Here is a 13,508-nt window from a genome sequence, read left to right on the forward strand (position 1 = left end):
CAAGGACTTAAAAGAAGCAAATATGTAGAATTTACAAATTCTGACGAGATTCAGACCCATTTATTTTACTTCTTGATAGTAAACTCCATCTTATTCCCTATTTTGCTTCCCTCCTCTTACCCAACTTTCCAAGAATAGGTAGTTTATGGGTATTTGTTGATGATAAATATTGTTCTACTAAAATAACTTATGATGTTGTAGTTCAGTTGCTAAGTCATGTCCAACTCTTTGAGAGCCCCCTGAAGTATAGCAGGCCAGGCTTCCCTCTATTTATTTCAAATATATAATAAGTCATACATTTGAAACAAAGCATAACCACAGCTTAACGTGTTGGCTGACTCTTGTTTCATGCTATGAACCCAAAATCACTCCTCAGGCTGATGCATCTGTACTGGGCAGACCCACAGAATTCTGGGCCATGAAACAGTTAACCCCAACAAGTGACAAAGGACCTTGTTTTAAGTAGCAACAGTAAAAGGCAAGATTTTCTAGACAAGGTAAAACTCTGTTCATGTGTTTAAAGTAAAAAAAAAAAAACAAAAAAACAGCAGATCAATCTGCTGTTTAACTCATCCTTTTGAATAATCTGTGAAAAGCTATCAGAAAAAAACCACACTCCTATTATCTGGTCTCCTTGCCTCATTTTTAATGTTCTAAGCATCAATGTAATGTTCTATTTCATATGCTATTTAAGTCTAGTTAGATGCTTTCTGAATATCGTTCTGCTAGTTAAATTCTTAAATTATTTTTCTTTTTATATTTATGGGCTTTCACTCAGTCCACTGAGTTGCCAAAATGACACCTTTGATCGTTTTATCAATTAAGCAGGGCCTGACAGCTTTGTTTTCAAGCAGAGTCGCTTGACGAGGTCCCTGTTCAGTGATGGCCTTGAACTGCCCTGCAGATGAACTTCTCTGCTTAACAACAAGAATGTGGGATGACTGTCAGTGACCTGTGACCCAAGTCACACACCTGGGGTCCAGTGCAAGCTCAGCCTCTCAAATATTTCCACTTAGCAGACTGTGCAGGGAAACCAGGTTAGGATAAAATTATGTTGAAACAGCTTTATTCTCTCTACATAAGCTACTCTTTTTCCTGGGTAATGAGAAACTTCCAGAACGCTCAAGGTTTACAGGAAGAGTGGATTTCTAACACAGATTGTGTAGAATGGGTTTCCTCTGTGTTCCGTAAAGTGTTACAGTTGTGCAAGTTCCTATTCTATCTTACTCTTATCATTCAATCAGTAAGACCTTTCTGAGAATTTGATGGTGGATTTTTAGTAGAGGTTAAACAGAAAGACTTGGCTCTTAAATAAACATACACACAGAGAAATGTATATATATATATATACACACACACAAAATAAATAATCATGTATAAAATTAATATGCTTATGTACATACACATGCTTATATACATATGCATACATATGTACACATACATATGTAATTGTATTTGCAGAAAAAATATTTTAAATTGAATAAGAAAACATCAGAAGTAATTAAGAAATTGTCCTGTTTTGCAGAGTCCATCCCATGGACAAAACGGGACTGTGTATATGCATGAGAAAGACTTCTCTCTTCCAACTTGCTGAAATGATACGTATTTCTTCTCCCTGACAATGTTTCTTCCTCAAGAAAGAGATATAGATAAGAAACCAGAAAAGTGTTCATCTGAACAATATACTTCTAATTTATAATCTCCAGGAGAGTCCCTTGAAGAAAATAATTAACTTCCCAAATTTGTTCTGGTTTATAACAGTGCTTCATCGGTTTTATCTTTATCATGTACAAAATTAAACAGGCTATGCAAAAATGGTAGCAGAGAAAGTATATTTCATGGATTTCACTTGCATCAAAGAACACACAAAAAAGATAACATACTTTGTGGTGTGCGAAAGAACTTGTGCACAGAAACAGAACTAAATAAAATTTACACTGCATACAAGAATGAGCTCAATTAGATAACATGCATTTCTCTGTGCAAGTAAATGAGTACAAAACTGTTGACAGATTTTGACAATATTTTAAATGTTTTCCATGCCACCTGCAGAAGCGTTTATCCTGTATTGTTCTCATCATTTGTGAATTATTACACATATTTTCATATATACAATATATAATGTATAATGTCTATGCATTGAACACTTTCTATTGGCAAAGTTACATATTTCTCACTATTTTTTTCCCTAGGACAACATAGCTCCATTGAAAGCAACATGAAGCCTAAAGGACACTCCTAAGTTTATCCTGTTAATATTTGAAGAATTGAGACTAGAATTTCATTCTGTTTGACTCCTAATCTTAGGGCATTTCCATAAAAAACATTTTCCTCGAGCCAGCTGACAAAGACACAAAAAGTATATAGGAGGAGGTCCAGCTGAGCACATTTAGGAGATAAAAATTGTAGCATATCATTAACTATGCTTCTATTTTTCATCCAACTGTGAAGCACATGATTTGCAACACCAGGCCCGTGTCATCTGACCAATTTGAGCTACAGGCAATTCCTAACCGTAGCCTCAGGACTGCTACATTCGATTCAACAGTTAATATAATTTATAATGTTTAGAAGAGCCTTTGGCCACAAAAGGAATAGAATGAACTGCGACTATAGCGCAGTGTGGTGACAGCCTAAACGAAAGAACACAAGCTTGCATGATGAAGACTCGCTTGAAACAGTCTGTAATTGCTGGGAGATCAGTCCTCCTCGAGCAAGCCAAATCTGTTCATTTTTCTTTCTCTTGTCCAGTGCAAGTGTGTCGTCTTAGCAAATTTCATTTACCTTTGTACTGTCACCCCTCTTCTGCGGCTCTCCATTTTCTATTCTCCTTCAGCTAAATAATCATGAGCAAAGAAAAATCTATTATTCTCGGTGTCTGCCTATTTGATGGAATATGCCTATGATTCAAATGCAACCCACACTTCATTTAAACTACCACTTAAATAGACAGGGGTAACTCAATACAAATACTTGGAAGGATGCTATCAAAAGGGTGCTGTGGAAGGGACCAGGTATGTGGAAAACACCAATTCTCCTTCTCAGCTTCTTCACAAGCATGAAATTTGAGTGTGGTAATCAGAACAGGGGTGAGGCTGAGGTAACGACGCTACAGTTTTGAGGACTTGAAACAAAGGAAGTGTGCTTTCTGCTTAACGCTCCATATCCACTGCAGGTAGATGTGATGCTGAGCTCATTATAGTCACACAGGGACATCGGCTGGTAGATCAGCCCCCTCAGATGTACACACCACCAGAGGAGGGGAAAAAAGAGTTCTCTGGGTTCTAGAGACAAAATTTGAATACTTCAGCCTGGAAGTGACTCATCACTTCTGCTTCCACTTCATTGGCCAGAATTAGTCACATGGCTCTGCTTACAGAAGAGACCCATGGGTATAACCCTACTGGTACCCAGAAATGGTGAGCTGGAGATGTGTGGTCAACAGAATAGATCGCTACCACATAAAGAACACATTCAACATCCAAACAACGTTTAATGAAACCAACAGAGGAAAATCGACTCTCAGATCATGAGAATGGAAGTGTCACATGCTGAAACATGAAGAAAGAGAAGCTTAAGGACAACAGAGCAGTGGTAATTTACGAAGCATGACGCCAAAAGAAGTGGTACAAAGTGAAACTATTAATACACACTCAAAATGGGCTTGGGCTTCCCTGGTGGCTCAGATAGTAAAGAGTCTGCCTGCAGTGCAGGAGACCTGGGTTTGATCCCTGAGTCAAGAAGATCCCCTGGAGAAGGAAATGGCAACCCACTTCAGTATTCTTGCCTGGAAAATCCCATGAATGGAGGAGTCTAGCAGGCTATAGTCCATGGGGTCGCAAAGAGTCAGACACAACTGAGTGACTTCACTTTTCTTTCTTTCTTTTCAAAATGGGCTTTAGCAGATTTATCAACGCAAAGCTATATTGGGCCACACAACTAATGCTTATCTGAAGTTGTGAGGAGGGATGGAAACCCTATTAAACGTAAGGAACATTTTGGTGCCAGGTTTAGAAGGAGACTTGCCTGGGATTACCTTGGAATGGACATAGTCAAGCCTGATCCTGTTAGGTTAAGGCCTCTTCAAAGAGTAATTGAATGATATTACTTTTGGAATTAACAGAGAAAGATCTTTCCCAATTAACATGATTTCTGGGTTAATACATGGAAGAAGCAATGGAGCCAAACAGGACTTCTGCTTATCAATTCTGTTCTTTGTTAGCACCAGAGAATCAGCTTGACTACAGTGTCTAAGAAGTTCTTCCTGGATGACATAATGAAGAAATAATGTGTCCCAGTTCACTTCCTTTCCCTAAATTCCCCATCACCAGCTCCAAACGTCTCTCCTTCTCCTTTTGCTGTATTCTTTCAGCACAACTCTTACCTATTCTTTCGATTATAACTTCCTGTTTTAGTGACCTTCCATGTGAACTTCAAAATGTTTCTACAGTTTCTCTCTTTGAAAAACCTGGACAGGGCAGACTGAATATATCGAAAATGGCCTAAGATTATTTATTACATTTCACAATGAATCTTTAACTTCTAAAAATATTGCCAACAACCTGTTCCACTTTCAGAGGTACTTTTCCTTTCCCTGGATTTTGGTTTCTGCACCTGTCAAATGTATATGACAACACAAACAAGTAAAGAGGAAATTCATTGTTGGTGGCTGACATTTTGTCCATGGTCGTTGTGTTCCTTTTAAATGTGTCTGTGCCCTTTAAGGATTCAGCAAGACAACATGCAGGCCCCCTATCTCCCCAGCACAGCATCACAGACACAGCATGATGGTCCTTCCTCCTTCCAGGAAAGCCAGATACAAATCTGCTAACCTCTGAGGACTCAGAGAGAAGCAAGTACAGTGGTACAGGGTGGGATATGCTCCACACCTGAGCAGCTGGCCTCAGGTAGCAAGAGAGTCTATCCCTGATGAGGCCAGCTAAGGGCAAGTGAGCCTTTTCTCACTCTCTGGAGATGTGAAGTCAAGAGTGGTGGAACCCTCCCAGACAGAGGTCACTTGATTAACCCAGCTCAACGTTATCCAGATAACAAGGTCAAGGGCTTCTCACTGTGAGGAATTTTCAATTTATTTCACAGACAAGGTAACTCGATCTAAGCTAGCATCTGTCCTCCCCGGGGAATGCTGTTAGAGGAAGTGAGGGAGGAGAGCCAAGAGCCCTTTGCTGGGGCCCTGCCCTCCCAGTCGTCAGGATCCACCTGGCCAGGTCCCACTTTTTCCCCTGCTGGGAATTCTGTGCAGTAACTTTACAAGAAAGGGGCCAGAGTATTGAGAGAGAGAATAAAGCCAGCTCTTCCCAAGTTTCATCTAATTCAGAGTGCAGCCTTTAAAGGAGTGGGGTCCTGGTTGTTGTTTTTACTTTGCCCTCAGTTGCAATTTCTATGTAATATATGACAAAGGAAGTCAGTTGCTTTTGCCTGCCTCTGGTTCCTTCTCTCTCCCCCATATTTTTCTTTAAGGACCCGTGTCCCTCTTTATTATCAGCCCATTTGACTTAGGAGGGGCTCCCTTAGCTCCGGATCCTGGGGAGGGTATGACACATCGAGTTATCACTGACAGAGCCCTAGCCTTCTGACTACCAGGCTAGTTGAGACGTCTCCACTTTACCGAAGTCGAGCCTGTGAGAATTATCACCCTAGGTTTTTGGGGTGCGCTCAGGGGAGAGGCACTATCTTCTGAATGGAATTGATAAGACGACTAAATAAAAGACTGGGGCCTCCTGGGGCCATTCTCGTCTTCCTGTGTGCTGGCTTCATTCTCAGACTTCTCATGTGGTCACAACAGAAAGAGGGCGAGAAAGAGGGAGAGACGAAGATGGGGAGTAAGTTGATGATACTTTCTCTCTGAGTTATCCATGCCTGAGCCGGACTTCCCAACTAAATAAGCTTGTAACTGCAAATTTCCAGTGAAATTTGTTTGAACAGAGTATATGTTCATTTCATCAGGGAAAAAAAAAACAACACAAAACCCTACAAAACTCAAAGCAAAGCATCTGTTGCTCATCTCCTGGGGCAGCAGCCTTGATATCTGGGGGCTTTGCAGAAGTCAAGCGGTACCCAAACCCACATGGGCAGCATGACGGAACAAGGGGACCAGTAGACTTGAGAGTTAGTTGCAGAAACAGAACTAGAAGCCCCTTCTCCTTAAAGAGTTGTGTCTCCTCAGGCAATTCACAGCTCCCTGTTGGGGTCTGAACTCATTAATTTCAAAGTGACTGAGTCAGAGGCAAGAACTAAAGGACCTCTCTTAGGATCATAACTATAGGATTACTGTGGGCAGCAACTGTATTGCTGGTTCTTGACACAAGGTTTAGTTCACATATTGATTTCATTACTGTACTTATTAATTGGGTAATAACAGTTTCCATAAGACACTGATTTCTCATATGCTGGGTTTGGTCACTGAAATTAGTTTCATTCCTGGATAAGGCTGCTACACTGCCAACCCCCTTAACCAAAGTTACAATCTCCCTTGGTACTCCGCTGCTTTTCCTTAATGCCATCCATCTGCATGATAACTTAGATGAGTCATCTTCCCTCTAGTTTACTCATTCATGTGTGTTCTTTCTGTTTCCTGCTATCTTTGTTCTTTCCTGTAATTTCATTCATTAATCTTTTTCTCCTTATTGTCACCATCTTCTTTCTGCCAATGCATGCCCCGGACTATACTATACTATACTATACTATACTAGTCTTTAATATGCCTCTATATATGTTTTGCATTTCTCATATACTCTCCTATCACAAAACGTCCATAAATGAACCATTATCTATTTACCATTTATTGAGTAACCTCTATAGGTCAAGGACTTTGCTGTATCATTTCTTTAATGATCTCTCAAACACCCCATGAGACGGGTATTATTGATTATGTGATTTTGGCTAGATTATTGATCTTTTCTGAATTTTCCTCATCTATAAGATATAAGCAATGGATATAAGAGCTGAAACTAGAAACCTGGTCTATATTTCTCCAAACCTGTGGTCTTTCTAAAACATATCTGAACTCCCTACAAGTGAACAAAATGTTAAGTTCCATAGCTTTCGAGCAAGCCAAGCCAGCTGCCTTTGGGTCTCTGATTAACGGCTCATCAGTAAATGATACTTGGCTGCCTCAGGAACACTCAGTCAGGTCTCTGAGAATGTCTCTGGAGAAGACACTCAGACAAGATAAAGAGAAAGAAGAACTCTAGGGAAAACAGACAGCCAGAGCAAGATATACCCTCACACGAGTAAACCAAGTTTCAGAGAACACATGCCTCTTCTTTCTACATTTTCTCTCAAATAAACATCTAGAAACTGTATTTTAGAGAGAGAATGAAAAGTATTGGGAATCGAGATGTGCAGATGATGTGGTACCTGGGAACTTAGCTGGCTCTAAACCTGGACTCTTCAGTATTGAGAAGATGATATTCTGGATTTCATGGGCAAGCCGTAAGATTTCCAGAGAAGGCATAATTATACACGTTTCAACCTAAACGCCCAGGATAGGGATCTACACCCCTCTCGGTCTCATCAGCAGTGTGGTGATAAGAAATACTCCATTCTTTCTCCCACTGAACTGTAGGTGCAGAGAATAATTTTTGAATATAACAGGAAGCCGAAAACGAGGGCTGAGGAAAGTCAGATGCAAAGTTGATGGGTTCCCTGCTGTCCGACGTTCAAGTGCAGTTCACGAGGAGATGGGGTTCACTCTGGCTTTCCTTGACAGCTCTGTTATTTGTTATTTGCATGTGAAAAAAAATATAGATGTGAGTCTTTTGCCAACTGAGAAAGCGACTGTTGAAAGGTGGAGGTGGGCCAGGTTGTAATTTGGGGTTGTTGTTAACAAGGCTGTAATGGAGGTTTCTCAAGTCATCCTGGAGACGAGAGATCAAGGGACTAGATTATGGGTTAATTCTAAGTAAACTGAAAAGCTCCAAGTACTAAAAGGAGAAAAAGTTAATATTTACTTAGTGCCTGAGAGGAATCCTGTTTTTAATATATCTGTCAGAGAGCATTGAGAAACCAAAGTCATATAGTTTCCAACAGGGTGACCAGACTAAGACTGGTCATTTTAACTGACCGGGTGAAGAATAAGAACAGCAATAATGACATCATCATAGTAATAATCCTCACTGTGCGTGTGTGTTAAGTTGATTCAGTCATGTCTGACTCTCGGTGACCATATGGACCATAGCCCACCAAAGCTCCTCTGTCCGTGGGATTCTCTAGCCAAGAATACTGGAGTGGGTTGCCCTCCTCTGGGGGATCTTCCCAATCCAGGGGTTGAAACCGTGTCTCTTACATCTACTTGCATTGGCAGGCAGGTTTGTTACCACTAGCACCACCTGGAAAGCCCAATCCTCACTACAGAGATGGATACTCTGAAGTTAAAAGGAAGAATGGGAGAAAAAAGTTCTAAGGGAGCAGAAGAGAGAGAACCTCTCTCTCTCTCTCTCTCTCTCACACACACACACACACAGACACTCATACTCCAGAGGTGCTGGAGATGAGGAAAGTGAATCCCATATAGCCAGGGGAGGTACTTGGAGTCAACTCATTCATTCATTATAAACATTCAATTCATTATCAATTACTCATTCATTATAAACTCAAATCATCGTAGACTGGTGGTGATAAAGAGGACTCATGATTTGTATAAAAGTTGTGCCTTTTTAAAAAGATATGCCATTTGATTCTCAAGGATTCTGTGGTGGCTCAGAGAGTAAAGAGTATGCATGCAATGCAGGAGACCTGAGTTTGATTCCTGAGTCAGGAAGATCCCCTGGAGGAGACAGTGGCAACCCACTCCAGTATTCTTGCCTGGAAAATCCCATTGATGGAGGAGTCTGGCAGGCTACAGTCCATAGGGTCGCAAAGAGCCAGACACGACTGAGTGACTTCACTTTCACTTTGATTCTCATGATGCAAGTATGTGAAGCAATGTAAATGGATTCTACTTCCACAGATTGTTCAGCCTCTTGCATTTTTCCTGCCACCTAATACCTTGGACAGTTTGCCATGTCAGCACACAGATTTATCTTGTCTACTGTAAACACTGTAGATGGATATACCCTGAATGTTTTAGCCACTGCTGACAATATATACTCTTGCATGTGTTTCCTAGTGATGCTGTAGTTAAATCTCCAGATTACGTTTCTTCAGGGAGGATGGGAAAGCAGAAGGGTACACAGGCAGAGGGAGCCCTCACTCCCAAGTGGGGACCTCCACAGCTGCTGTCCTGGTCAGGGACTAGCAGGGTCGTGGCTCAGAGAGGGAGAAGCTGACATGTCACCTGGGGACTCACCTGCTCCAGGTCCTCGGCTGACCTTTTGTTTTCTCCTGTGGGGTCCTGATGGGGTAAGACAAAGAGCTCGGCAGCGGTGGGCAGGCCAGGCAGCACTGCCACCAAGATGTGCTGGGCCGGAACCCCGGTGGCCTGAGGGAGAGACACAGAGGCACACGTGAGTCCTGGGGGAGAGCTGATGAGAAGGATCCACGTGTTCAGTGGGGAGCTGGGGGGTGGTGCAGTAAGAAGGCACGCGGGTGTGGAGATAGGGTGTGAAAGCAGGGCCCTGGTGCACTTGTGGGGGAGGGATGCAAGGGCCAGAACTGGGTTCAAGCCAGACTCTGAGGTCTGGTCCCCCACTCCATCCCCATGAGACCCTAAACACTTTGCACCCCCTCAAATTAAAAAGTGGCACAATGGGAGTACCGCCTTGTAAAGTTAAGCGAACCCTGTCAGTGAGAAGGCCGCCACTGAGCCTTATCTTCTGCCCCTCGAGCTGTAACACTTTCTAACTTAGCTTCCTCCTTCCTCGAACCACTAGAGTTCTCTCCAAATCCACCAGGCATACCTCTATCACCTAACCTAACAGCAAGCCCCAGACCACAGCCTCCAGGTATTTGTTGAGTTCTCCACAGCATCCGACTCTAATGATCAGTTAAGGAAGCTCTCTTAGCCCGTCCCCCTGCTACCCTTCAATCTTCTATTAAAACCATGCACATCACTCAAAAACTTCCTCTTTACTGAGCCTACTTTCTAAATGGTTCTAGAATTCAGTTGGCTACAATTTCAGCTTTTCCCTGCAGCATCCAGTCAGAACATCCAGTCAGCATCCAATCATTTGGTTGTTATACAAGAACTCCTCACATTTACCCCAAAATCTTCATTCTGCATGTGGATGAATGGAGGCACTCTTTTCCCAAATACCCCAGCAGGAAGCCTTATCTCACCTATGATGCCACACTCTCCTTCCCACATCCTATCTAATCAGCCTATGAGATCTTGACAAATGACCCTATTGGTTCTCTCCTATTTAAATCCCTCCCCCACCCCTGCCTTGTTAATATCTCAATTCAGCCTCTGTGTTCTCTCCCCTCAAGCTTTATAACAGCGTCCCCATCTCCAGGAAACAGACTACTACCAATACTTCAAGATTCATCCCACGGTCTAACTCAGATTATGTGTCCCCATCTAAATTCATGCACAAATTACCACTGCCAACTGGACTAGATTTACATTCAAAGCCTTCAGCAACATGGTCCCACCTTTCCTTCCTACACTAATTATCCGCAGCTCACACAGACATCTGATGCTTAACTGAATAGACTCATCTACAATTTCTCAACATTTCCAGCCTTTTCTCGAAATGTTTCTGTGTATCCCCCCTGAATATCTTTCCTATACATTTGCTGCTAGAACATCATGAAGTTCTAGGACAACATAAAGTCCACTCATTTCAGTATATTGGTCATGATTTCCAGTTAGGTGATTGCTGGGTTCTGAAACATACCTTTATATCTTTCTTGAAGTAGTAAGAAATTCCATTTACTGGATCTTTATCATGTGTCTGGCATTGTCCTAAGAACTTCTTAATAAAATGTAATGCAATCTCCCACAAGCACTCTTTGAATTAAGTATTACTATACCTCTCTGTGCAGGTGAAGACACAGGTTGCGAGTCCCCAGGAAGCTGGCTCTGAGCTTAGCCTGTAGGGTGTTTACTAGGGGACATTCTTAGAATCAACAGCTATAGGAGTGAAGGCAAGGAAGGGAGAATGGGCAGAGGGAGAAGCTGAGCTATGATAAAGGTCATCGGCAGCCTCAGATGACCTTGAAGAGAAATAGAACAGCCCTTCAGATTTGCCTGAGGTTGAGCTGAGAGTGTCACTGGACTTGAGCCACTCAGAAAGGAACACAGTGTGGGGGAAAGGCAGCTGAAACCTCTGCCCACAGCTCTCCCGGCAGCTAAGACAGCTGTATCTCCTGTAAGGGGGATCTGGATGGCACATCCCCATTTCTGCTACAGGACAGACAGTAGACAGAGGAAAGCTCAACAGTGGCTCAATACCATCTAAGTAACGAGTGCTGACACTCAGTTTGGAACCTTGGTCTGACCGTGATGTCAGGTCAGACATCAGGTCTCTCCTGTCTTAACAGGGCTCTCCTGTCTTCCTTCTCCTAACACAGAAAGCAGCTCCTGTCCCAGCTGGTAACACACCATTTTATAGCCCTCCAGGATGCTCAACTCAAATATTATGTCTAAACTCATTCTTATCATTGACAATATTTACTGAAGGACTTTCAATTAAAGATCCCATTGCAAAATATCAATAGAAAAACCCCAGTTGATGAGGAAAAAGGTAATTGATTTACATATTGAATTTCATTAGAGAATGAATAGGAAGAAAACTACAATTAAGTTGACATCCAGTCAAGCTTCTTATAGAGCTTATTAGGGGACACCTGGCAATAGGGTGTGTTCTTTGGGACTTAAGGAAGTGGCTGAGAATATTTACTGATCTCAAAGCCAAGGTGGGGAGCTAGGAACCAGGGCTGGTTCAGCTGCCTCTTAGGAGTGGGTAACCAAGGAGTCTTCAAAACTCCCTCCACCCCATCACCTCTTATCCTGAGGGATGTGGAGCCAACCTGTTTGTTCTGCATTTAGCTGATTATGCTCTGCAGTGGCCTAGAAATGTTAATGAGCAGTCATATCTAACCTAGTGGACAGCTGGTGGGAGGGCGGCAGCCCAGAGCATCTCATCCCCTTACAATTAATATGAAGAGGAGCCAGCCTGGAAAACATCACTGAACTAATGCTGAACTAATGCTTGGTTGATAAGTCACCTGGGGGTGTTGGACAGCTGCCTAAGAGATCTACAGGGACACAGATCTCTAAAGGAGGTGGGCTGTGGGTTCACTGAAGGCTGTAAGTCATCTCTGCACGACAGCAGAGAAGAGAAACCAGCAGCTCCAAGGATAAAGGGGCCTGTGGTTTGGTAGCTTCGCCCCCTGGTGGCCATAATGTTTAGCCACCGACAATGTCATAGATGCTGAGTCGTTAAGAAAGACAAAAGTGGGATGGCATTTACCCAGAGGCGCAGAAAATAACCCTAGTCCATCCCACTATTCCAATCACTCTTGCCTCTCCATCTAACAAGGCAAAGGACAGCAGCAGAGTGGAGTGGGTAGAAAACTACTGGATCAAGATTTAAACCTTGAGGTCTAACTCCAGAGCCTGATTTTAAACAGCACAACCTTGGGCAAGTTACTTGCCTCTATTCACCTGTAAAATGGGGATCATCATACTATCCATTTCTACATCATAAGCTAGGTTTCTTTTTGGTGATTATATGTGTCTAAAAATGCAAAACACTGAGAAGAGTTTCTGGAATTTGTAAAGTGCTAAATGAATATCCACAAAAACAATGGTATGATTAAGGGGAACATCAGCTGTTTGCCAAAAGGCTGAATGTGAGATCAGTTTTCTGAGCCGGGGTTATCTGAATGTCTTTAACTCTCCTCATCCCTTTGTGTCATGAGGCACCATGTGTCAGGCGCAGGAGAGAATGTATAACTAATCCTAAATTGACTTTTCTTTTAGGCTAAGAGTAGACCTTATTTTCTTGGGCGCCAAAATCACTGCAGATGGTGATAGCAACCATGAAATTAAAAGACGCTTGCTCCTTGGAAGAAAAGCTATGACAAACCTAGACAGCATATTAGAAAATAGAGACATCACTTTGCTGACAAAGCTCCAGCTAGTCAAAGCTATGGTTTTTCCAGCAATCATGTATGAAGTGAGAGTTGGACCATAAAGAAGGCTGAGCACCAAAGAATTGATGATTTCAATTAATGCTTTCAATCTGTGGTGCTGAAGAAGACTCCTAAGAGTCCCTTGGACACTAAGGAGATCAAATCAGTCAATTCTAAAGGAAGTCAGTCCTGATTATTCATTGGAAGGACTGATGCTAAAGCTGAAGCTCTAATACTTTGGCCACCTGATGCGAAGTGTTGACCTGACGAAGAGAGTCAACTGAAGAAAAGACCCTGATGCTAGGAAAGATTGAGGGCAGGAGGAGAACAGAGCAATAGAGGATGAGATTGTTGGATGGCATCATCGACTCAATGGACACAAGTTTGAGCAAACTCCAGGACATAGTCAAGGACAGAGAAGCCTGGCATGCTGCAGTCCATGGAGTCACAGAAAGTCAGACACGACTGAG

At 42.5% G+C, this 13,508-nt stretch overlaps 1 protein-coding gene across 4 annotated transcripts in view; it reads right to left on the minus strand.

Annotated features, from left to right (window-relative positions):
• The window catches only part of SORCS1 (sortilin related VPS10 domain containing receptor 1), a 571,273-nt gene that overhangs the window by 27,054 nt on the left and 530,711 nt on the right, over positions 1 to 13,508 (minus strand). For all 4 annotated transcript variants that reach the window (XM_065920116.1, XM_065920114.1, XM_065920117.1 and 1 more), the window contains exon 23: positions 9,308 to 9,439. In XM_065920116.1, the coding sequence (XP_065776188.1) occupies positions 9,308 to 9,439 (132 nt within the window). The remainder of the gene's footprint in view (positions 1 to 9,307; positions 9,440 to 13,508) is intronic.

The sequence above is a fragment of the Muntiacus reevesi genome, chromosome 2 (assembly GCF_963930625.1).
Source record: "Muntiacus reevesi chromosome 2, mMunRee1.1, whole genome shotgun sequence".
Lineage (NCBI taxonomy): Eukaryota > Metazoa > Chordata > Mammalia > Artiodactyla > Cervidae > Muntiacus > Muntiacus reevesi.